We start from the raw sequence: 26,026 nt of genomic DNA on the forward strand, positions 1-26,026 counted from the left end.
TGGCCGGAACACAGGTTCACCGTGGGACACGCCAGTCTCGTCCCGGCTGGTCTGGTAGCACCGGTTCGGTCCGTGTTGTGCCTCAGGTCGAACCCGTACACGCCCTGGCTAGCCTGGCAGCGCTAGCTCAGCCGTTTGCGTTCCGAAGCGCCCGAGCTCCCATGCACGTTCATCACGAGCTCGCGCATTCTCTTCTTCGTCGTGGCTTCCGTTGGCTTCGTCCAACTTGCCATATAGTAGTTTCTTACTACAGCGGCCAATGACCCGCTTGTGCTGGCCGGCTTCCCCCCTCTACCTTCCTCTGCTGCGGGCGAAATAGTGTGAACCATCGCTCCTAGATGGAGCCGTTGTACCGCAGCCGAGTCATCAAAAAGAAAGTGAGAGAAACAGAGACATTGATTGGGGTGCAAAGAACGGAAACAAAATATGTCATTGGTATTGGTATGGCAACCCGGTACATCGACAACGAGCGTATTTAAACGCCCACCGCCAGCAGTTGCATTTGGGGACGACACCCAGCGTAGCACGGGCTTACGACTGTTTTTTTGAGGAGGAGGAAACACTTTATTAAAGACCCGAAATGAATGCGCAAAACACTGTTTGGACCGATAGCTTAATAGCTAGTAGCCGGTCCAATATTGACTTTGCATACAGGTTATGTACAAGGAGAAAAACAAGCAACGCTCACATGTAACATGTCCTTGACATGTAAGCATAAAGTGTTACTTAAAAACACACTATACCAAATTGTAACACACTATACACTATAAACACACTTATACCAAACTATAACCCAGGTTAGCGACTTGGACAATTCCTGGTTCTATAGGTGTTCTGATCGTTTTCTGTTTATGGTATCGTGTCACATTGGCACTAATATTGGTGAAAATTCGCGCAACGTGCTCACTGGCTGCTTATATTTGATATGTCGCAATGTTTGTTTGCGTACGCTGCTTCAACATCAGGTGATGTTGAAGTCAACCCTGGGAATAGGAAAGCCAATTCTAGCTCTCACACAGACACCGGCGAATTTTCAGCCTTACTCGAAGCGGTCCAGGGCATCGAGCAAGGACACTCGGAGTTACTGTCAGGTGCTTAGGCATTGCAACAATAACAAACCAATGTTGACGCAAAACTGGAAATATGACAACCTCGACGAAGCGTGCCAATTGCCGATAATGCTGTTCTTTCTCGAGAATCATATCATGGCAATGCCATATCGGAAATCATATTCAGACTCGGTCTTAGTATCATCAGACGTTCCACAGGGGCCTGTGTTGGGACCACTATTGTTTTTAGTATATATTACTGATATAGGTATAGACATTGCCACCTCGATTAAATGCCGATGACTCTGTGATTTATAGGGACATTAACACTCACGTAGACACCAGTACCTTACGGGCAGATCTCGACCAAATAGCTTCGTGGTGCCGCAAATGGCATATGACAATAACTATTTCCAAGTGTTGTCATGTCCAGTTGTAGAAAGTGGGAAACCATAGGAAACTACTACTTTTTCAATGGTCAACAAATAGCAATAACTGAGGAAGCGAAATATCTAGGACATACCTTCATCGAACCTAACGGGAAACAGCCATATAAAATACGTAACCATAAATGTTAGCCGCGTACTTAACTTTTTGAGAAGAAATTTCAGGAAGGCATCTCGTGAAGTGAAAGAGATATCCTTACAAATTGCGGGCTAACTAAGAATGTCTCTGATATTTGAGGACAGTCATACAGCCCAGTTCAGCGAACAGGAGACGCATTGAACATAAACTGCCAATTTCGTGCTAGGACTGCTAAGCGACAAGTCACAGTTCCAGTGTGTTTCTCTTCATACCGATCTGATGCAACAAGTCAGAGACAATCCCAGGTTCATGTACACTGTCATAACCGGTGATCAAGCATTGGTTTACGGCTATGATCCTGACACCGATGAGCAGATGTTGCAGTGGAAGTCGTCCAATTGACCACGGCCGAAAAAATCACGTCAGGTTTGTAGTCATGCGATGTGAATGCTGATTGTTTTCGTGGACATGCTACGATATTATCGACGAGTAATTTGTACCCCCTAAAGAAACCGTCAATAGCAACATTTACTCAGTAGTTTTCAAGTACTTAAGGAAAAGCAATTGTGGCAATCGCTGGGAGAAGTTAGAGAAGAAGTGGCTTTCCACCAGGATGGCGCGTCCGATCACACATGACTCAGATGTTCCACAGTTGCCGACTTACAAACACAACACAGTGATTGCGCACCCGCCCTGCTCACCTGACCTTGCCCTTGTGACGTTTATTTTTTCCAGAAAATTAAATTGATGCTGAAAGGCGTCGGTTTGGTACATTTGAAGAGATCCAGTGAGAATCGCAATACGACATCCACGCACGCATAGAATCGAAGGAGAAACGCTGGGATAGGTGTGTGCATGTTCAATGTAACTACTTCTAAGGAGACAGCGCACATTAGTAGTTATGGTGAGCAGAATATTCTCAACGGGAAATTCTCCGAGCGTTTGGGGAACACCTTGTATTTAGTGCAGCTGACAGTGGTCTGCTTAGGATCACTGCCAGTTTTACTTCGTCGCTGCTCGAAGAGGCAACACGTGAGTCGACTGAGCTCATGAAAAACACTTCGCAATGTGTTGAACGCGTTTGCAATCATGGATCCGGCACCTTAAACAGGCGCGACGTAATGATAACGTATTTTAGCTCGCACTTACCGCTCAATCGCCACCGAAAATTTGTTCGTTCTGTTATCCCGTGCTTGCAATTGTTGAAATATGCGCTAAAATTGGCTAGCTTCCTATTTAGCTCAAATATGTGTGCGACTGTCTAAAAAGAAAAAAAAAAAAACGTTGGTCCTGAGACCGGGACTTTGAATTAAACATTGTACCTCTCTTGATATAAGGAATCATATTCCTCGTTGCTTTCAGCTGATTTTGTGCAGCATTCATGTCACCAAATTTTCGTTTAGATGCCTTGTGAATGCTTGTGAATTTTCGCTGAATGGGGGTGGAGCTCTGAAACATTTTTGCGCGTAAGCGCTATTTGCCTTTCCCCTTCGCTAGCACTATATGAAGCACGAGGACGGGCTGGGATTTACCGTACAATGAAAAAAATCAGCGGAAGTGCTTTTTTTGTGACCGGGTCGTACTTATTTCATGCTCCCGTAAACTTGAGTGCCCTTTCTCTGAAGCTGTAGAGCGTGCAGTGTGTGTTTTGCTGCAGACTTTGCTGAATACGACGAGGTTGGTAATCCTGCAGAGTCCTGAATAAAGCACTGCACGGGCCGATTTTATCAGCCCGGGCCCTGCCCGGGCCCGTTTTTACGTTGGGCTGCCCGCCCGAGCCCGACCAAAAGTTTTATGGCGAGACCCGGGCCTGACCCGGGCCTAGAAATAATCTACGTTACCCGCTCGGCCCGGCCCGCCACCCCTTTACCATAGGCCGGAGCCTGGCCCTAGCCCGGCTCGAAACCAGCCCGAACCCGGCCCGAGACAGAAAAAGACATGTTTTTCACACTCGAGGAGGGCGAGGGTAACTCGCGGCACGGTACAAGCGCACCACCAAAAAGTCCGAACCCGGATCGGGCCCGCGTCAAAAAACCCGAGCCCTGCCCGGGCCCAGGTCAAAAAGCACATGCCGTGCCCGAGCCCTGCCCAGGCTTTCGGGTAAGCCCGAGCCCGTGCAGTGCTCTAGGCCTGAATCGCTCAAGTAGCGCCACGACTCTCTTATTCATGGCTGCTATTTTTATATTGTGCAACCGATAATTGTATAATGCATTGCGGCAAAGTGCTGTGCCCTTGACCTTGCGGGAGCACTGGCTGTTACAGTTCACATTTACACTTCAAAGAAACCTCCAAGGAGCAAAACTTTGTTGATGTCACCGTTGTTATATATGTGTCGATGTTGTCCATTTGGCGCTCTTCTGTTTCTCTGGACGTATAACGAAGATGGCCAAGTGTACACTGTGTTCTCTGTTTACGCAACATCTTTATGTGCTAAAAAATTGTATCACGTGCTTGTCATTTTTTCATACGAATATCATTCCTGATTGCTGCGCGTTAACTACCCCGAAGATTTATGTCCTTTAGGAAGCGGTTGCGGGTGCTCTGGTGGAAACCTCTTTGGCAGTATTTGCTGGCAGGTTGCGTTGTAAATAAGACGTCCGTCTTTTTCTACCTCCTTGTACTTTTTTAGACATTCTTGCGACGGGCCTTGAAGAATAGATGAGTTCCAAACCCGCAGGTCGTGCGACTTTTGACCTACGAAAAAAACGAGAGACAAGAACGAATAAAGGCTACACTTTACGCAGAGATCTCGTAATGCAAATGTGTACTAACAAGGTTAGTATTGTTTTTATACTAAAGAAAGTAAAACATAGAAGGGCAATTTGTGCGATATTTACAGTATCGTCTGAAGAAACTGCAGCTCTTCGCGTCTGAATTGTCTGGCACAACCGCCCAGTCAGTTGCGTCAAGTTCAGTCCAACCCTCTATGTAGCGAATGATAGAAGGCTATTGGGCGCTATAACGGTGCCTTAGAGAAAATTAGCAATGTTTGTGTATTATGCAAGTGGACGTCTGCTAAGTAAATCTGCCATGGTTGCTTTGTTCTATGGAGCTGCGCATATAGTTGAGGGAGTGAATGTAGGCCTCGGAGGCCGCATTTGGATGGGGGCAATTGCAACAACACCCATTACCATGCATTACTTAAACCCCAGATGGTAATATTTTCCAGAGTCTTCCTCTATGGTATGCCTCTTAATGAAACTGTTATTGTGGCAGCTGAATCCCACATTTTCTTACATTTGTAATCACCTCAGTAATCACGTAGACAATTTAACAGAACATGGACATGTCTATGGCAACTTTCGCTTCAGCATATACCTACGAGCACATACCTAGTGGCCGAAACTGGAGAGGACTTTGGCCACTGAGTCTGAATAAGAGGCAAGGTAGATAGATGGATAGATCGGTAGATAGATATATTATCAGGCTCCAAACACCGGCAAGAGGCAAATAACGCTGAGCGGATTAAGATAGAACTGGACCCAGAATGGATCCCTGTGGTACGCTTGTGAAGACATTTCAGGGAGAAAGAAAAAAATGATTAATTATAGTGAAGCGGGAAAGAAGAAGCCGACCAGTGCGGACGGGGAAATTTCTGCTCCCGCTTCTGCAGACGTTTTCGGACTGTTCTATGTGATTCCTAGCAGCGAAATGTACACCATTCGACGCAGTTTCTTCTAAGGAACACGCCGATGTCTGATGTTTGCCGGTCAGTGTACTCTTTTTCAACTTTCGAGACGTTTAAGTTCGGACTACGCCGCGGCTCAGCTAGCCCTACCCGACTAGGCTTATCGTGGGCGTTGAGGAGCGAGCAGGCCCAGGCCTCGCTCGTACGTGTGCGCGGCAGCATGCCCGCTATGGAGACAGTCGTGGAGGGAGCCGAGAAGAAGCGAATCGCCCGGGCTGGACGACGGCCATGGGCAGAAACAAGAAGGCCAAACCGGGACCGACCGTTCCGGACCGAGGCAACGAGGAACGAGCAGAGACAAAGGGCGGTCGCCGCACGGACGTCCCGCAGAGCGCTGTCAAGCGTCTGGTCGCCGCATCGAGGCTCCCCCGGCTACCGAGGGGCCACATTCGCATCATAGTGAGGCTGAGAGACAGCCTCAACGTGAAAAATTCAGTCAAATTCGCCTAGCGCAAGCGCTAGCAATGGCGGCGTCGCGCACGCCGAACGAGACCGAAGAAGACATCGTTTGTCCGAACGCAACCCAGAACATTCTCGTTGTGTCCACGCCGACCGAGAAGAACGCGAACACATACGCTGGAGTTCACCAGCTTCACCTAAGAGAAGGCGCGTTCAAAGTGGCCGCATACATTGCGGCGCCAGACAACACGTGCAAGGGGGTCATCAGAGGAGCGGACTCCGAAATCAATGAGGCCCAGCTTCAGACCATGATCTTGAGCCAAAAAAATCCCAAGGTCTTGGAAGCCAAGCGGATCAAAAACACCCCGACGGTGGTAGTGCTCTTCGACGGCATGAAAGTGCCGAACTATGTCATGTGTGGCATAAGCCTAATACGCTGCACGCTATTCAGGCGGCAGAACGACGTGTGCTACGGTTGCGGTGACTTGGGCCAAAGAGTCGACGTCTGCCCAAATCCCAACAAGAAGAGGTGCCGCGGCTGTGGAGGCAACGACCCGGCCGAAGACCACCAGTGCTCACACCCACCAGGCCCACACCCAACGGCGGACGACAAGTGCAAGCAACGATACCAAGTGCCTTACGTCGTGCGGCGCAGGAGGCGCCGACGCAGAAACGCGAAGAAAGCGCAGCTGCAAACTCAGCCGCAATGGCTGGAGAGCAGATCACGCGATTCCAGCGTGGCAAGCGCCCCCCGACGGGGACGTTCGACAACGCGGAGACGACGACAGCGCAGCCGATCGAGAGGTCGCTCCCGCTCCCAAGTACGCATTCAAGAGGGGCCGACCTGGGCGGACCGGGTCAAGCCAAAGGCGCAGCCGAAACCACAACCGTAGGTAACGCAGGTAGCATTGCCAAAGCATAACAGGGAACACCCTAGAATAGCTCAACTTGCGGAAGAAAACGCGCGCCTCAAGGCGAGATTCCGCAAATGAGGGCGGATTTCGAATCGTTTCGGAAACAAGGTTCCACTCCCCAGCTAGTCGAACAACAGCAGCCAGCAGGTGTCGCAAAATACACTGACCCCGCAAGGGGAGCAGTCGGTTCGTTCGGTCCAACGCAGGGCTCCTCCTCTGACGGAGGAGGGAGACCTGGCGGAACCCGAGTCCAGTAGCATCCTATTGGGAATTCAACAGTCGATTAGCTCCTTGCAGCTAATGGTCCAGAAACTAGCGGAAAGCATGGTAGCGCTCGCGGCAAGAGTGACACGTATCGAAGCACACATGCCACCTGCAGGTGCTAAACAAATCCAAGGTGTCAATCATGGCGAACAACTCAACTAGAGAGCTGGTCGTGTGGCAGTGGAATTACGCTATAGTTGCAAAAAAGTTGTCGCAGTTTCACCTGAAAGGCGAAGCATCAATTGCGATAGCAAATTTGTAGAGAGCTATACGGAGTAATGATATTAGCTTTATCAGCTGTATAAACTTGGACATGCAGCAGCACCGGCAACACGCAGAACTATTGTCGACGCCGTCGGCGTTTTGCCCGCGTTCGCTTAAAATGCGTGCGGCGTTGGTGACTGTTGCCGGAGCCTCTGATATAAATAGGCACTTGGTGCCGCAGCTAAACGTCGCCTACCTTCCCTCCCCCCCTCCCCCTCCCCCACGGCCTCTCGCGCTTTGGAAGAAGGCGCGTTTGCTCTACATATATGGTGATCGTAAAGGAGGAAAGAGACGCTTACTTCTGCAGCCTTAAGCGAGCACGGCGCAGAACGCGCGTTTGTTCTCGGCCGTGCGTTCACTCCCCGTGAAAGCGCGCGCCCCTCGCGCCCTTTCACTCGCACATACAGCGTTCGGCGCGCGGCGATGATTTCATCTCCATTGACGTCATGCGGAACCTCACGGCGACGGCGACGGCTACGGCGACGGCTACGGCGACGGCGACGCCGACGGCAGAAATCTGCTTTTGAGTGTCCATATAATTGCTATCGCAATAAAAGCGCAAGGCTCCGCTGCTGCAGTGTCTTGCCTCACAGGCGGACAAACCGCACGTCATAATCTTACAAGAAACTTTGGGTAGCGAGGCGACCCTGCGCGGCAGCTGGGTCGCCTCGTCGAAATTCGAACAGGGTAAACGCGCAGTGGCGGCCCTCGTCGCGAACGAATGCTCATTCCAGGAACGAGATTTGAAATTAGGCAATGTGAAAGCGGATGCAACCGCGATCGAAATCATACCGAACGGTTGGCTGAAAAACAGCGTATTCGTAGTGAACGTCTGCAGCTCGCCCTCTGACCACAGACAGTCGTTCGCATCGATAATAACGAAGGCGACCTCAATGGCCAGGGGGGCCCTACTAATAGTGGCTGGAGATTGTAACGCGTCCCACGAAGCCTGGGGTTACGCGAGGCCAATACCCAAGGGAGAGCGGCTATTGGAGGCAGTCACTAAGTGCTCGCTAGAGCTGGTGACGGACCCCCGCTATCCGACTCGACTAGGCACGTCGGTGGCGCGGGACACGGCGCCCGACCTGACCTTCGTCAAAAACGTGCGAGGGGCTGAGTGGCGCAACCTGCACGAGAACCTCGGCAGCGACCACTACATACTGGCGGTGACGATCCCCATCAGGGCGGCACCACCGAGAGAATTTAACGTCACCGACTCGGACGCCTTCCGCAAAATAAGGAAGGAAGACACAAGCGAATACGCGGACCTAGACAGCCTCTTTCGAAGGCTCAAAGAGGACGTTAGCGCCGCGAATAGGGTCGTCCAAACCGAATTGAACGTGGAAAGGATGGACACAAGATTGGCACAGCTATTAGAGGCAAAGAATTCCATCACGGACTGGTGAAAAACGCAAAGAATTAATCACAGACTGCGAAAGAAAATAGCTGCATTAAACAGGAAAATCGAAGCGCATTCGATCGAGCTTTCCAAGCAACAGTGGAACGAGGTGTGCGCGTCGGTAGACGGACAAATGAGAGCCGGAGGCAAATGGAACCTCCTACAGAAACTGTTAGACGACAGGCAATCAAAAGGTAATCAGAGATTGGCAATCGATAGGATTTTACACAAGGAAAAGGAGCAGAGCAAAACAGAGAGCGAGCTCCTAAAGGAGCTGGCGGAGACTTATTTGCCACTGGGCCCGTCGGGTGACTGCGACTATCCACAATACGCTGGCGCAGAGGCCCAAGAACTCGACGCGCCCTTCACAGAATCAGAAATTTGGGGTGCCTTACAAGGCCTCAACGGACTCTCGGCGACGGGCCCAGACGGAGTCTCGAACAAACTGTTGAGAAACCCAGACAGAAAGTCGGTTGAGAAGCTCACTGAAGAAATCAACAGAGCGTGATTCAAGAAGCATATAAGAAGCACTTCTCAAGAAGCACCCGGACGGTGGGGAGGGGTTCCTCAGGACTCAATAAAGTTATTTCATCCTCCTTATACTGAAGCATCTCTTTGAAATAGCTGCTCAGTAAATAATGTACTAATAATATATTGCATAGCGATATACATTCTTAAAAAACCGTATGACTCAGGGATTCATAGGTCTTGCGAATGTGTGAAATTATCAACACTAATATTTTTAAATGTATTGGCATGTAGTTTCTCTTTTACTTGTGTTAGAGAAAGCTGAGTAGTTTGGTGTTTCGGAAACTTGAACTAATGATCAGTAATGATATCCTCTGACCACACTGCCGACTAGACGCACCTTAATTGACGTTAAGGTGGACGGTACACTGGTTACTTCTTGTTGACACGGGGGCACTTATATGCATTCGGAGCTTTGCCATCGACTCACGCCACCCACGTTACCGCTCATCCAAGTCGCCGACGAGGGAACGCTTCCCGCCCTTGGTATGTGCCCCACACGTCCACCAAAAATGTGACGGGGAGAAGAGCAGGCAAACCAAAGGGGAAAATGTGTTTACGTAATATATACACAGAGAAGCCGAGCTGGCGAAACAATAGCTTAACGAGCGCTTCTCTGATCTTCGTCTTCATCCCCTTGCTGGCGCCTTCTCCAATATACGGGAGTGGCCTGTAACAATATTGTGCATATGTGCCTAACTGACGAAGAATCTGTTTAAATATCGGTTTAGATTGTTCCGAAAACCAATAGAACTAGAATATTTGTATCAACAGTGAAGCTGTATAAGGCGGGCGTTTGCCGTCAGGTGTAACGCAGCAACGTGGGCCGATCCTGGAGGTCGTACAGAAAAGGTCCAAGCGCAATGGCACATACCCCTGTGAACTAGCGAAGCAGTTTAAGTTCGAGGATGGTCCGTTGAGTATACGCCGCGAAACCTTTGCCTGGTGATGACGGCACCATGCTTCACCTAGCAACGCTTCGCCCCAGCGGCGCCGACCGTGCCGAGCCTCGCCACTGCGCGAGCCGTCACGCCATCGCGCACGCTGCATCGCTTCGCCTTAGCTTTACCAAGCCATGACGTCACCGCGCAGTGCAGAGTGGTCGCCGCGGCTGCACAGAGGCGGAGCTAAGCCATGACGTCCCTGCGTCGACCCACGCTATATATAGCTCCGCGTAGCCGCCGCGGTGACACAGCTGCCCCGCCGTCTCCACGCCGAGCACATGGCCACGCGGATGAGGCGGCCGATGGAGAGCGTCACTCCTGATAAAGTGGAAGCGCGGCGCGAAAGCCGCCGCGCCGCTACTCGAGAGCGAGTGAGACGACTTCGGTCGACTCGGGAGTACCGCTCGCGAGTCCGCTCGCGCCGCCGAGGCGGCGGCAAAGCATCGGTGATTCGCAGAAGATCCGGAGTTACGAGCCCGCGAAACAGAGCAAAAGCGTTTGAGCATCCAGACACTGTAATCACCGAGTGTTCGTTGCTTCTTGGGCTGTCGATGATTCCGGGGTGATCTTGCGCAAAACGTGGCCCATTTGCAAACATGGGCCACGTTGCCAAAACTTGGCCGACCCGATATATATATATATATATATATATATATATATATATATATAGCCTAGTGGTGTCGCCAGCTTCGCTGTTTGTCCAGTCTTCGCACCAATAGTATGAAGCTGCCCCTATTTTGTAAATTATTTAGATTGCTATTGTTATCTCTGTAACGAGGTTTATTGCACTTTTCAAATGGCATCCAGAAACAGAGTGGCAACTACGATAGCTCAGATAGATAGGCGAAATGGCGGTGGTGTTGCGTTGTCTAATGTTGCATTGCTGAAGGAGATACTTCGCTCTTCAGAAAGAAACACGAGCCCTCGGTCACTCAAGAGTTCACGAGGAGCGCCGTGGCGTAGAACGAGGCAATGGATGACGAAGGAAGCGACATTGTGCGCTGTAGCTGCTGGACGACAGCGGTTTCCAAATGTCGCGTCAGGTGATCAACCACGACTATGACTCAACGGTGGCCAGTGACCGTACATAGGATATTAGAAACGCCAGGATGTTAGAAACGCTAGGATATTAGAAAAGGAAAGCAATTTGACTGACACCACTTGGAATCCTAATCCAAATGACAGATAGCACCGTCAACCGGAATGAAGGAACCCTCCCCCCCCCTATCTACACGCGCTGCTTACGTCATATCTTAAAGCCATAAAACATTGTATCGCACGTCCTTGATTTGATTGCGAACAAGGCTCCCGTCAGGGGAGCCGGGAGCCGAAACGTCTTTTCTTGTGTTCTTTCGGTGGTCGGTGTCCTTCGTTTTACCCCTCTTCATGGGAGAGGACCATATAAATCAATCCCTGCATGGTCAAAGGGGTTGACTACGCATGGAAGGGGCTGCAACGGAGCGGCTGGATGAGGAGCCAATTTGCAACGTCGGCAATCGGGGCACGAGCGAACGTATTTGCTAACGTCATTATACATGCCCTGCCAGGAAAATCGAAGAAGTCGCGTGTAGGTCTTCGAAACTCCGCCTTGGCCACACTGCGGATTGGTGTGAAATGAAGCGCATGATATCGACCAATAGAAGCCACTTGTGACCATCTAAAATATTTTTTATCTATCGCTGTCATTACAGCTTCTTATTTTGACTCTCTTCAGGCGTCCTGTCACGCCTTCTAAGGAGGACCAGTGGTCAAGTTGTCTAAAATCTTGGGCCTCTGGGTATCGTGGTTGCAACATCATCGGGTCATTTTTTGGCGTCATTCCAGCTTTGTCATCCATCGTCATCCTCCAGTCGTCATGCATTTGTTGTCTCACCGCAATTGTGATGTTGGTCGATTCATCGTCGTCGCTACAGCGTCATCATCCAACTCTCACACTCTTTCATTGTCATGCCAACGTCATCATACAGGCTTCGTGATACTGTCGTCCCCATACTCTTGTCGTCATACACTCGTCGTCATCCCAATGTCATCATAACATTGCCATCCTATCGGCGTCATTACGTTGTTTACATAAGCATTGTGCACTATGGCGTTTTGTGCAGTTTTCTAGCATACACCGTTCTGAGTGGAGCGGATCGTGAATCCACTTTAAGCTCTTCAACCTTACCACGCCACAAGACGCTGATATATGGAGTAAGCCACAGTTAACAATACCGCAGAATACGCAAACTATGATCGTGACGTGGGCTGAAGACGATAAAGCTTAGTTGCATTGGAAATATAGCAGAAATGACAGTTCAGTTATGTGGAATCGCAAATGAAAAGCATCTGGTTGTGCAGATGTAGTAGACATTACCGATTCGGGTGTGTAGGAGGTAAATGTACCAAGTGCCATATACTGGTCTGGCAGTAAAAGGGCATTGACATTAGAAAACAAAGTATATCAAGTAGAAGAAGAAGATGTTTATTTTCCAGATTATTATGCACAAGTAACAAACACTTGTCGGAACTGTAGCCGAAGGCTAGTGTAAGGTTAGATAAAAAAATATAAAGGAAATCCTAGCACAGCAGGAATAAAAAAGAGCTGTAGTAATTGTATATACAAAGTTGTTGATTGTCAATTCACAAGTCAACTAAAAGTATGTGAATACATCAGAGTATCAAAGAACAATGTAAGGTGCACAGTTAAAATACAGGAGAATACCTATCTCAATTTAAGGATGTACGCTATGATGTCAATTTCTTTTACGTATCCCACAAAAATGCGAAACAAAATCTATTAGTACAATTTTGTGAAATTCAATACGCACGTAATGAGCAAAACGAGAGCAATATGACATTTCAATGCACAATAAAACAACACAATCGCCTAACAATAATTACATAGAATAAGTAGAAAGTAGTCTAAGAAATGAAATTCTTTAGCTTTGCACAGATCTATCAAGGAATTCACGATTTACTCTGTCTTTAACAAAGACAGAAAATATTGTTTCAGAGCACTAGGGAAGTTCGAGGAATGATATCCACTGGGAGTCCGTACAGGTTTTATTGCCTGTGAACTGTAGTATACGCTCTCCGTAGCTACATGGTGCCATATTACAATGACCTGCAGTTACATTTCTTGTACAACGCAAAGTAGAGTAAAATATTGATGAGCTGAATGGGTGGTTGAATCTAACAACCTTATACACACACAATGAAATGCTCTGCTGACGTAAGTAGTCAAATGGTAACATGTGATATTGGTAAAATAATGGGGCCGTGTGATCGTAGTTCTTAGAATGAGATATAATTCTAATTGCGCGTTTTTGGAGCATAATAATCGGATTTATTATGGTTTTATACGCCCATCCCCACGAGTCGATGCAATACCTCAAGTGACTTTTAATAAAAGCAAAATACATAAGTAGCACTCTGCCGAAGCAGTCCTGGTGAAAGATTGAAAAATTGTTCTGATACTCGAAAATTAAGCCAAACGTTGGGAACTCACCGTAGAAGCTGGACATTGGTAGGACTTTAATCACAGCACAGTGTTTGGTTTTATCCCAAAACAAAATTTCGTACTTAATTTCTGCTTTGATACCTAAAAAAGAAGAGAAGAATTTTTGAGAGGTTCTTGCTTAGGCATGCTAATCTTGCAATTACACCTTGTTTGCCTGACCAAAATTAGTTTGTATAATTCATACCGCCTTTCCAGACCTATTCACTGGAGCCGGCAGTCACTACCCAGCATTGACCTTGTACAACAAATATATATCTGTTGTACCACTTGCATACTCAAGTATCTTTGTCAGAGATTGATCTTCAACCTCAAACGTTAGTTCTAGCATGGCCGACTTCTATTGGTCGGGGATTTCACAGCAAGCAGAACAAAACATTGCGTGGTTATTAGGAAACACCTGCACAATGTGTTGATGAGAACGTTCAGACAGCATTTGCCTGTAAGATAAAGAGCCAACTAAGAATGTTTTCTTCCCACCGTAGAAGGCAGAGAGAAATAAAATTATCTGCTATTTGAAGAGGAACTGAGCTTTAGTATCGAGATGCCTAATTCTTTATAGTACAATGCTGAAGGCGTGAGTATTTGTTACACCATCTTAGACGTTAAGTCAATAAGAGCATGTAGGCTACCGCCAAGCAAGTTTCATTCACAGTCTGGATAATTAGCTCTTGCTGCGTGGACGTCTTCAGAAGTTTCTGCACTACTGTAAAATTGTCTTGCAGTTCTAGTTGATTTCTCTGAGAACTGTAGCTTTTTCATTCAGAGCACGCCATATATTCGAATAACTCTCAGGAAACACTACACCCAATTGTAGTCTACTGTCGCCAGACGGACTCTTCTAATGAGCCACATGTGCAATCGTACGTAGTGATATCCGATTGCCTCGATGATACGAGTGCCGCGGTTCCGACATTTGAGCAGGTGCTGATGGATCAACTCGATATCGCAGGTAGAACATATACACTACTTCTCAGATGGCGCTGCTTCCCAGTATAAGAACAGAAAAACGATTTTAAGCCTGTGCTAGTATACAGAAGACTTTAATTTGGATGCTACCGGCCAAATCCCACGCTAAAAAGGGCCTGCGATGGGATGGGTGGCACCCTGAAACGCTTGGCTGCCAAGGCAAGCCTACAGGCAAGCCTTTCAGCAGATTTTGACACAGTTTGAGCTTTACTATTTCGCACGTGAAAGCCTTTTACATATAAAAGCATTTTGTGTGCCGGAGAATGTAATGTTGAAACGGGATAAAGAACTGTCGTCCACGCTTGCGGAAGCTGTGCGCATTAACGGAACCAGGTCTCTGCATTATTTTCAGCTGACGTCACTTTTAAGAATAAAATTCTTTAGGCTCCCGTTATCGGCGACGTTAAAGTGACCTTGAACCAAAAGCCAGAGCCGTTATCCAGGCGCTCAAAACGACAAACGAATTGACAAGAAACTTTCTTTACCCGTAGGCACGCATACAACTGTTGCATGAACGTAGAGTAAAATATAACGTACCGCACATGCAAATACATCGTACTTGATATAATCAAAACAGATGAGCAAACAAAATAGTAAATGGTGTCAGCTTCACATTGGCTTTGCCACACATCAAAAACGCCATGACAGTGTACATGAAAGGCATAAATGTCTGCCTCGAATTCATGAATGACACCCGAGGCACACACAAGTACACTGTGTCACCCCCCTAATCAGGCTGTACCAAAACTTTGCATCGAGAGACGGTTAGGTACCGCTTAGACCAGTGGTACAGAAACTCGATGAACAGTTGTTCTTTAATATTACCCCATATTATCACCCGTAGTTAGCGCCCTCTGGGGTACATTGCTCTATTTGGCTGCCGGGATCGTTCTGCAATGTTGCGGAAGCACCACAAAAAGTAGCTAACGCTGCAGTAGACGAGGCTCTCAAACCGATCTCGCCGCCGTGGAGCCCCTACGACGGAAATTACAAATGTTCTTGCAACCAGCTTCCAGAAGGTGTGTGCTACAACGCACTCCTTTACTACATGCGTGTTGGTCTCTGTTTGTGTGCAATGTATGCATTTATCATTCGCTACCATATCCCAGCGTTCAAACTCGTCTCTTGTATGTAGAATGCCGCACTTATATTGCCAATGAAAATCCTTCACTTTAGAAGGCAAATCAGGTGAAAAACGGCTGTCCATGTTTTTGTAGTAGCTGTCCCTTGAGGCATAGCCCTCTCGCACATTTGAAAAAGCCTTGAAACTGGTGTCGTACGCCACTGTGTATTCCTTAGTTGCATAATTGTGCGACAGGCTTTGAACGTTGTAGTGCGTAGGGTCGCGCTATTGCGGGAATTTTCTTACTTCAATTTTTTAACACGAAAGTGTTTTATGCCGGGGTCCACCAAGACTTCACTGACGTATTTCCGTCACGGAAATACGTCATACGGAAATACGGAATGACGTTCTTACAATGTACACGAACATAATACAAAGAAAGAAACCAGAAGAAAAAGTTCCACAAACGTGCAAAATTTGGAAATCGAACCCACGACCTCTCGGTCCGCGACGATAGATCGCCGAGCGTTTAACCCATTGCGCCACAAACGCATTTGCAGAGAGCTACACAGACGCGCCTTATATATCTAACACTCCTCCGTGTACCCGCGCTCTTGCTCGGGGCGGTGCTGCCGCCTACGAGCAGAAAAGAGAAGTACTGCATTATGACACTAACGCGCACCGACAGTGAACGCTTCGGTGGTCTCAGCACTACGACGCCTCGATGCCAGCATTCGAAGGGACGCTGGCATCAAGAAGCACTACCAACGCCACCTAGGTGGCGTTCACCGTACTCAGCACAGCGGAGCGTGGCCTCCGCAATTAGCTCTGAAAATGTTTCTGAAGTTGATCGCGGAGGCTGCAATTACGACGCGCTGTACGCGCTGATTTGACTCGGTGACGATTCAGTTACGTGCTTTGTCTTGCGCGTTGTATTAGTGTGTCAGTTACGTGCTTCGTCTTTCGCGTTGTGCTAGCGTGTGCAGCGTAGTGCAGCTTCCATATGCACGACGGTTGCTCATGGTCATCGACGTTGGTAGTCGTGATGGAGGAGACGTGCCACCAGGCGTCAGCGTGGGTGCATCAACGCCTAAGGGCGCTTTAGCCACAAAACACCAATAGACATTATATATCAATGTGCAATAAACATTACACTACTTCTGTGAAGACACGTTTCACTTTCGTGTTCTATACCGATTCCTATATAAGAGGGATCAACCACATTTTTTTGTATCTTCAATCACCTGTTATTCCCTTTACCCCTTTCTCCAGTACAGGGTAGCAAGCCGGTATTTACACTGGCTAACCTCCTTGTCTTTCTTTTAGTTTCTTTCGCTCTCTTAGTTGCACAAGCTGGCTTTGTAAGCGCGCAGCCGCCTGCGGTGCTGGCGTTACCGCTGTCGGAAGCAAGTTTCCTGTAATTGCGGCATAAACGTTTGACGGTAATGACCCAGCCAATAAAGGAGCAGTGGCCTACCTGGGAACTCATCTTCATCAAGTAGGTCCCATGTATTCTTAGTGCACAGCAGCCTACCACATATAACTATACGCGGCAAGCTCCATCCTCCGCTGGCTTTCGGCAGACGCAAAAATTGCTGTGCTACGTGTTGCGACTTGTTTAGCCAAAACCATGAGAAAATGAGTGTGGTTACTACGCGTACTGTTCGGTGACGGCGGGAGAGCCCCCTTTGCAGCGAACCACAGTTTACTGCACAACACATTCCTAATAAAGGAAGCCCTTTCTGCTAGTGGCAGTGGCGACGCAGTCACTGCTTCCGACTGAGCTTAAATGGAGCTGACAGTGTCTCGCCACGAGTGAGGTGAAACACCACTTGTACAAAAGCGTATGCCTAATATTTGCATATGCTCAGTGTGTTTAAGGCTTCCTGCTAAAGTTATTATAGTGCGTCTTAAATTTAATGCTTCTCGTTTCCTGTGGGAGGCCAAGATCTCCACCCCGACCCTGGCCGAACAACGACGTCTTGTCGCCAGAGCCCGAGATGCTATCGCGGCCAGAGGATTCCTGGAATGAGGGACCCTCCCACCTAGAGTGATCCACAGCTCAAACGCTCGGGACACCGTCTCGAAAATTAAAGTTTATTTCATCATCATCATCTCATTTTCTCATACTTGTTTTACCCCCTGACAATGGTGCGCATTGATTATAAATAAGGAATACCTCTACAAGACTGTCCCCATGCCGTAAGAACAAAGTAATGTCATGCGCGTACGCTGACACTTTTATACACCCCGTTCCCGGCATAGGAAGACCTCTTACAAGCCAGCACTCGCTAAAACGCCTTAACAATGGGTCAATCGCAAGCACAAACAATATAGGTGACACAGGACAGCCCTGCCGCACTCCCCTTAAATGTCGCATCAAACCTAGGAGTCAAACTGCTGTTAAGTAGTAGCTCAGCTGTTGTTCCCGATTACAACATCCGCAGGATATCTACAAAATCTTCGGTGAAGTTATAGCATCGTAACGCCTCAAATAAGTACTGGTGTTCTAAGCGGTCGAACGCCTGGGCTTGGTCCTAAGTTTACCAATACTTCTGAAGCTTCACTTGACGTTGTATATTGTAAGATATCGCGTGTTAAGTGGAGAGATGAAAATATACTGCGACCAGGCACGGAATATGGTTGATCTACACTAGCTATATTAGGCAATAATACCTTCATGCGATTTACAAGAAGGGTTGGCAATATCTTATAGTCTGTTTTGAGCAGCGTTATGGGCCTCCACGATGAGGGATCTGCAAGGTTGGACTCTGGCTTTGGCAAGAGTATCACGCCACCCCGATTAAGCGATTTAAGAATACCTTGCCGTGCAAGAATTCCGTTAAGAAGCTATACCAAGGCAGTTCCTACTTCTGGCCAATAGGACCGGTATAATTTGACTGGTAAGCCATCTGTGTCCCCTGTTGATCCGCTGTTCATAGATGGGATAATATCAAAAACCTCTTGCAGATTTGTTAGAGACAATAATTTCATGCCTTCTGTGTATTCAACTTGAGGAAGAATATTACAAATACCATATATTTCTTCGCCTAAAAGTTGAGCATTGTAAATATTTGCCGATGGGAATGCGTCTGAGAACCAGTTCCAAAATATGATTTCTATATCCCGTCTCGCACCGCTCTCTGTGCCATCTTCTATAATAACCTTTTCAATAAAAGGGCTGCCATTTTGCCTCCTGCGGGACGTACGAGCTAGCCGCAGCACCTCAGGCTCAGAAATTGGCCTGTTCGTCATCCACGCCTTTGCAGAGCTACGAGAGTACCAGCTCATAAGCATATGCTATCGTTCACGCTGGTGATCTAGGTACTCGTACATTAGCTGTGTTTGGGAGCCACCATCTGGTACTATTCTTATCCTTCTCAGGCACTCACAAAGCTGCTCAGTGTCTCTTCTTTTGCGTTTCCTGCTACCTGCTATGCAAACCGGCCTCCACCTTTCATTTAATGTATCTCATGCTTTGATATTGCATTCATAATCGCTTACTGATGTAGCTATTGCGGCTTTGAGCTCGGTTAGAGTCACTTGGTCACGCACAGAAGCATTGTCTAGCTTCCTCATATCGGTGTGTTCACCTGGCCTTCCTTAGAGGTTCAGCCCGACAGTGATAGCTCGATGACCTGAAATGTGTCCTGCGCCTGCAGGAAGATCGAGGAGGCTACACTCGACATTTTGCGATGTTAATTCAGGGGGGGGGATACATTTGATGACTGTCTTTGCTGTCATGTGGCCCCAAAATTTTCACCATGCATGCGTATCCAGGAATGTGTACCCATGCATGTGTACCTGTACGTTTCGAAAATATAACTGGATTGTTCCGAGTTTAGTATTTTTTGTAGTGTCCTCTTGACCCACATTGTCGATGCAGTTTCTGCTGAACGTGCGAACATAAAAGTAGCAAGTCATCTATGGAAATATTGCTGATTCTTTCTTCTCCACACCCTCACAGTTACTTGCTATTGTTTATGCTGACACGAAGAACCGAATAGTTGTACCATTAACACAGCATTCTTTAACGATGCAGGTATCATAAATGTGCATTCAGAAGACGATTTCGCTGCCTGGGCTGATGTTGATGATATATGGTTTTTTGTGGCGCAAGGGCCAGGTATGGCCGAAGAGCGTCATGACTGATAATGCTGTGTTAAGTGGATTGATTAATTGCGACGATAGGATGTAACATGGCTGTAAAAGGGCCTAAAATCAATCGCTATCGTAGAGGCGTAAAACGATATATAGTATAAGATTATGACAGTAATATGCGATATGTCTATGGGTACAGTACTAATGAAAAGTGATCATGAGGCTAAAAGGCGAGAATATGATAATAGCACGTGTGCCTCCTTACGGCCTTGGGTCCAAAGCCTGGGAGGGAGGTGCTTTCTTTTAATGCAGCTACCGCAGCATAAACCTTTGTTAAGAGGCCGTGCTACGGATTTCCTGGGGCTATAACATGAAAACTGTGTACATCTTTAAAAATTCCAACAAGGATTGGTATTTAAAGAGAGGTTCCATACCTAAGGTCATTAGAGGAATGAAGTAGATTTGCTGCCGGTGTGGTAACGGAAATTGCTTTTTCCGATTAGCGTTTAATTCAGTGCATTGCAGCAAGGATGTGGAGCACGGTAAGTGGCTCACCACATTTATCACACGTGAGTGGATCACCACCGGATAAGAGGTATGCATGTGCACTGTGTGTCTGTCCTATCCTAAGTTTGCAAAGTGTTACTTCTGTGCAGCGGTTCTTTGATACCGTCGGCCAGTTGCCAAGATACGGCTAGATAACATGTAATTTATTTTCTGTTTCTTTATCGCACAACCACTGCAAGTAAGCCGTGAGCTTTTTCTTTAGGGCGGGCTTGAGGTCCATTACAGGGACAGTCGTGGAAGAGTTGGCAACGTTCGCGTGGATGGATGTGGCTAGCTGGTCAGCAAACACGTTACCTTCAATCTCTCGGTGCCCCGGCACGCAGCATACCACGATAAGTTGCTTGGACGCATAGGTGGTGCATACTACTGATTAAAGGGATAGAATTTAAGGGTTTTTTTATATCTTTTTGCAATTTTTAAAGCGTTTACGACGCTCAAAGGGTCTGTGTATATAACTGCCTTTGCGATAATAAATTCTTTAATTTGTTTAACGGCGGCCAATATCGCGTAGGCCTCTGCTGTGAAAATACATGTGGTAGGGTGCAGAAGACCGGCATCCGAAAATTTTGGACCGACCACTGCGTAAGACACGCCGGAATTACACTTCGATGCATTTGTACAGAAATTAGGAGAGGAGTATTTGTGCTGTAGTTCGAGGAAGTACATTCGGATATGCGCGACAGGCGCGCGCTTTGTAATAGCTACGAAATATGTGTCACAGTATATAAGTTACCACTGCCACAGTGGGGCCTGTGTAGCAGGGGGCATAAGGTGGTATTCAGACAGTGGAATCCTTGTTTCTTCCGCTTTGTCTCTAACACGCAGTGAGAAAGGCTGTGCCACTGTGGGCCGGTTGCAAAAAAGTTGAGAACTGGACAAATCGTTTATGGTGGAATACGCGGGCTGCTCACTGTTTGCGTTCACTCTCAGAAAATACATGAAAGACGAATATGTTCTCTGCAGATGAAGTGACCACTCATCCGATTCAACGTAAAGGCTTTCCACTGGGCCTGTTGTAAAGGCGCCTGTGGATAGGCGAATGCCTAAGTGGTGGACAGGGTCCAGCATCTTCAGAGCAGTTGGAGTAGCCGACTGGTAAACTAACCCCCGTATTCAGAAATGCAACTTCGCTTCAAGTCCGTGCTTGACTTGATTTCAGCGACGCCTATTGTGAACACGCCGAAGAAAACGCAATGACCGTCCAGAGCATGTTCACGCCAGGCGTCCTTTAAATCAAGTCAAGCATGGGCTTCAAGCTAAGTTGCATTTCTGAATACGGCGGTAAGGCTCCATAGTCTGGTCGTCTGCGTATGAGGCTTTTATACAAGTTCATAAGACATTTTCTATCACTACCCCAGGTTGTGCGTGACAGCACCTTTAAGATATTCATTGTTTTCATACATTTGTTTTTAAGATACTCTATGTGCTGTACAAAGGTCAATTTTGCATCTAAAGTTACGCCTAAAAATTTATGTTCCCTGTTTACAGGCAGACGCTCACCATGCAACACAATTTCAGGATCAGGGTGCAGGCCTCTTTTTGAAGAGAAAACTACAGAGGTGCTTTTTTGTGGGTTCAGTCTGAACCCGTTCTCATCAGCCCATTTGGAGACCTTGTTGAGACCAAGCTGGACCTGTCGCTCACAAATTGCGAGAGAGCTTGATTGAAATCCGATCGGCACATCGTCATGTTGAATAGGAGATGTTACGTGAAGAGAATTCATTTTTACTATAAAGAGCGTGCAGCTGAGCCCCCCGCCCTGCGGCACTCCAGTTTCCTGTACAAATTTCCGTGACAACACATTGCCCACTTGAACACGGAATGTGCGATTAGATAGATAACTTTCGATAATATTGAACATATTGCCACGTATACATACCTAAGTGTGAATAGTCTCTCAATATCCCAAACCACCACATAGTGTCATAGGCTTTCTCCATATCAAGGAATACAGATACGGAAAACTGCTTATGAATAAAAGCTTCACGGATACGTGCCTCGATACGTATACTGGTGGATCGACCCTCCCGAAACCCGCACTGGTATGGGTCGAGCAATTTGTTTCATTCGAGGAAGTGTAGTAAGCGACAGTTAATAATTTTTTTCAAACACTTTGCAGAGGCAGCTTGTTAACGCTATAAGTCTGTAACTTGACACAGAGGAAGCATCCTTTCCGTGCTTCATAATTGGAATTATAATAGCCTCCTTCCAAACAGAGAGGATCTCGCCAGAAAACCATAAAGCGTTGTAAAGGGAAAGGTTTTTTTGTGTTTGAGAGGGTAGTTGCTTCATCATATCATATAATATGCGGTCTGAACCTGGGGCGGATGTATTACAACAGTTCAGTGCTGCCTGCAGTTCTGCTATGCATAATGGTTCGTTGTACGCCTGACTTCTTGCACATTTTCTTTCCAACTTTTGTTCTATTCGCGTTTTGTACTTTCGGAAGGTTTCGGAGTAGTGTGAGGAGCTGGATATCTGTTCAAAATGTACACCAAGAAAGTTTGCTTGATCTTCCAGGCTTTCTCCGTGGCTGTTTACTAAAGGCAGGGAATACGTTTGTTGCCCGTTAACTTTCTTCACTCTTTTCCAGACTTTTCTCTCATCTGTGTAAGAGTTTATGCTTGATATAAACTTTGCCCAACTCTCTCGTCATGCTCGTTGACGCGTTCTCCTTGCCTGGGATTTGACATGCTTAATGCTTTCCAGGTTTTCTGCTGTTGGAGAATCGCGAAGCAGAGCCCACGCTTTGGTCTGGTTTCTCCGTGCTTGCCTACATGCATCGTTCCACCAGAGAAAACGCCCCTTGGAGCCCATGCCACTCGCTTGAGTAATACATTTACAGGCGACATCAAGTATAAACATCAAGTAAATATGTAACAGCATCATCTATGGTTAGACTGGACATCTCAGTCCACGTCATGTAAGTAAGAGTTCGGTACCGTTCCCAATCGGCTGAGTCAACCTTCCACCGAGGGACCTGCGGGGGAAGTTGATTTGTTTCGGCGTACTCAGGATTATTGGGAAGTGGTCACTCCCGTACGGGTTATTAGGCACATTCCATGTAAATTGGGTTAAAGCGTCGGCGATAAAATGCTATGATCTATGGCAGAGTATGACTTGTTAGCCAGGTTAAAATACTTGGGCTCCTTCATATTCAAGAGACATGCTCCAGAGGAAAAAAGCAGCGATTCGATAACGCGACCTCGCGCATCACAGCGTGAATCGCCCCACAAACTACGGTGTGCAATAAAATCACCAAGAATCAGATAGGGCTCTGGGAGCTCATATATTAATGATTCTAAGTTGCGTCTGTGAAGCTGACAATGTGGTGGTATATACAACGAGCAGATGGTAATGAGTTTGTTTAAAAGTACGGCTCGAACGGCCACTGCCTCAAGGGACGTTTGGAGTTTCAAATGCTGACACGCTGCACTTCTATCAGCAATGATGGCTACACCACCAGATGATGCGACAGCATCCTCGCGGTCTTTTCGGAAAGTCATGTATTGTCGGAAGAAGTTGGTGTGTTTGGAAGTTAGATGTGTTTCTTGCACACAACTTTAGGATTAAACTTGCAGAGAATTTCTTGGACATCATCTAGGTTTCTTAATAGTCCTCTAATATTCCACTGTGTGATGTTGTCGATGATAACAAGCAAAAAAAATTGTGCTGTGTGCCTCAAAAGTGAAAAGAGTGACTTACTTTACAGAGCCTTTGTTAGGCCCTGTAATTGTTAGGCCCTGTCTTTTTGGGAGCGGTAAAGAGAACCTCCCCGCTGCTTCGACGCTACTAGCGCCGTTTGGCTTGGACTAGTGCCCATAGCCTCTTGCGAGGCACTGGACAGCCGCTCTAAAAAGCGATGTGTGCGTCGACTTCATCTCGATCGACGAAGTCTTTGCCCCCACCGGGCCGGAGGTTGACAGGACCCCTGTGGCCTCTGTGGTGCCCTGGCTGCTGCCGGAACTTGTAGAGGCCACTGGTGTGGACACTTTGAGAGATGGCAGGGCAGCGTTGGCTGCTCCCACCTAAGGGGTGGCTGGCCTTAGCCTCGGCACGCTAGGCGTTGTCCGGGCTGCCGCCAGAGGCCGTTCTGGTGTCGCCCCCCGTTGCACTATTTCGGTAAAAGATGTTTTCAACAAGAATAACGAGAAGATACGTTGGCATGCTTCACTGAATGTTATATTCTCCGCCACATTTACAGTAATTATTTCCTTTTCTTTCTTCCAGGCTGGACAAGCTCTGGAGTATGCAGGGTGAGTGCCGTCGCAGTTCGCACAATGTACCTCGTCATTGCAATCGTCAGAAGAGTGACCAGTTGTGGCGCACTTTGCACACATAAGCTGCCCTCGGCAGCTCTGGGATGCGTGACCAAATATTTGACATTTGAAGCAACGCCGCGGGTTTGGAATGTAAGGTCGAACATGAAGTTTTATATAGCCGGTTTCAAGAGTCTCGGTTAATGTAGTTGAACTGAAAGTGATTAATAAATGCTTTGTTGGGATTTCGTTGTCGTTCCGTTTGATTGTGATTCACTGCACATGGATAACGCCTTGGTCTTTCCATCCATCCAGGAGTTCTTCTTCATTCAATGCCATTAAGTCTTCATCTGATACTACGCCTTTGACTGTGTTCACAGTTCGATGTGCGCTCACAGAAACAGGGATGTTACCAAAGGCTACGAGGTGTGCGAGTCTGTTGTATTGTTCCTTGTCTTTTAGTTCGAGGAGTAAATCTCCACTTGCCATCTTTGTTACCTTATAACCAGTTCCAATGGTCTCTTTTAGGCACTTGGTCACAAGAAATGGTGAAATTGCTCTAGCTTTTGTACATGATTGTTCACAGTGAAGGACGTGGAATTTCTGGAAACTTTCTTTGTTTTGGGGCGAGAATAACGAGATTGCGTTGGTGCGTACCCTTTTCGAGGCACGATCCGTTGAGAAAGGGTTCGAGGATCCCAAGGAAAAAAATTATTTATTCGGCAACGGCGTCTGCCACCCACCACGGAGCCCAACAAGGGGATGTGGCAGAACATGAAAGCAAGTCTGCGCAGCGCCAGCAGTATGCGGTTACTATAACCCAATATGGTATACCGAAGGTAGGACAGCCGCACCAGGTTAACGCTTGCCGCCAAGAAAAGTCGGCGTAAATGGAAAAGATGAGAGGACAGGACAGATTAAAAGTGGAAGGGAAAGACGAAGATGAGGGTAGAGAGAGATAGGAAAAGACTACCTGTTTCCCCCGGGCGGGACAGTCCGGGGGTGCCGTCTAAGTCAAGCAGAGGCCAAAGGGGCGTGTTGCCTCCGCCGAAAGGCCGTAAAGGTCCAAACACACGGCATCGACTCAGCCCCCAGGATCCCCTTTTCCCCGGACACGGCTAAGCCGCGCAGGATTAGCGCGGGAGGGTCCAACCCTCGTGTGCTCGGGTCCGTGGTTTCGCCACACACTAAACCCCTGCTCCCGCAAACGCCCCTGCGGGGGGCCTGGGCTGCGCCGTAGGGCTTGGTTTTTATGCATAAAGACTGTTTCGCCTGTACGAACAGGCGAAACCGTCTTGCAGGAACAGTGGCAACATAACATAGGCCTGTTGAGGTAGCAATTACATGTAGATTTTACAAATGTGTGCATTACCTTTGTCGTAGACATACATAACCTTGTTTCCTTCAAATGTCCCTTCAATTATGCTGGAATCCCTGTAAACAAAATATAGGCGTCAGCATTATAGTATAAGGAGATTTTCTATTTCAGAGTAGTACTTAGTCTTTCTTCCTCGGCTTAGGAAGTAGTAGGAATGATTGAATAAAATTTTATCTGCGTATATATCTTTCATTACATCCACTTCACACCACTGGT

General features: G+C 47.4%; 1 protein-coding gene across 1 annotated transcript; it reads right to left on the minus strand.

Annotated features, from left to right (window-relative positions):
• Window positions 1–4,071: 4,071 nt before the first annotated feature.
• On the minus strand, window positions 4,072–26,026 carry LOC125947184 (uncharacterized). The gene is made up of 4 exons (XM_049671572.1): window positions 25,930–26,026; window positions 25,805–25,866; window positions 13,465–13,557; window positions 4,072–4,268 (listed from the first exon to the last, which is right to left on the minus strand). The coding sequence occupies exons 1-4, from the start codon at window positions 26,001–26,003 to the stop codon at window positions 4,072–4,074; spliced, it is 426 nt and encodes a 141-aa protein (XP_049527529.1). The 5' UTR covers window positions 26,004–26,026.

This window comes from Dermacentor silvarum, chromosome 7, assembly GCF_013339745.2.
Source record: "Dermacentor silvarum isolate Dsil-2018 chromosome 7, BIME_Dsil_1.4, whole genome shotgun sequence".
NCBI classification, from domain to species: Eukaryota; Metazoa; Arthropoda; class Arachnida; order Ixodida; family Ixodidae; genus Dermacentor; species Dermacentor silvarum.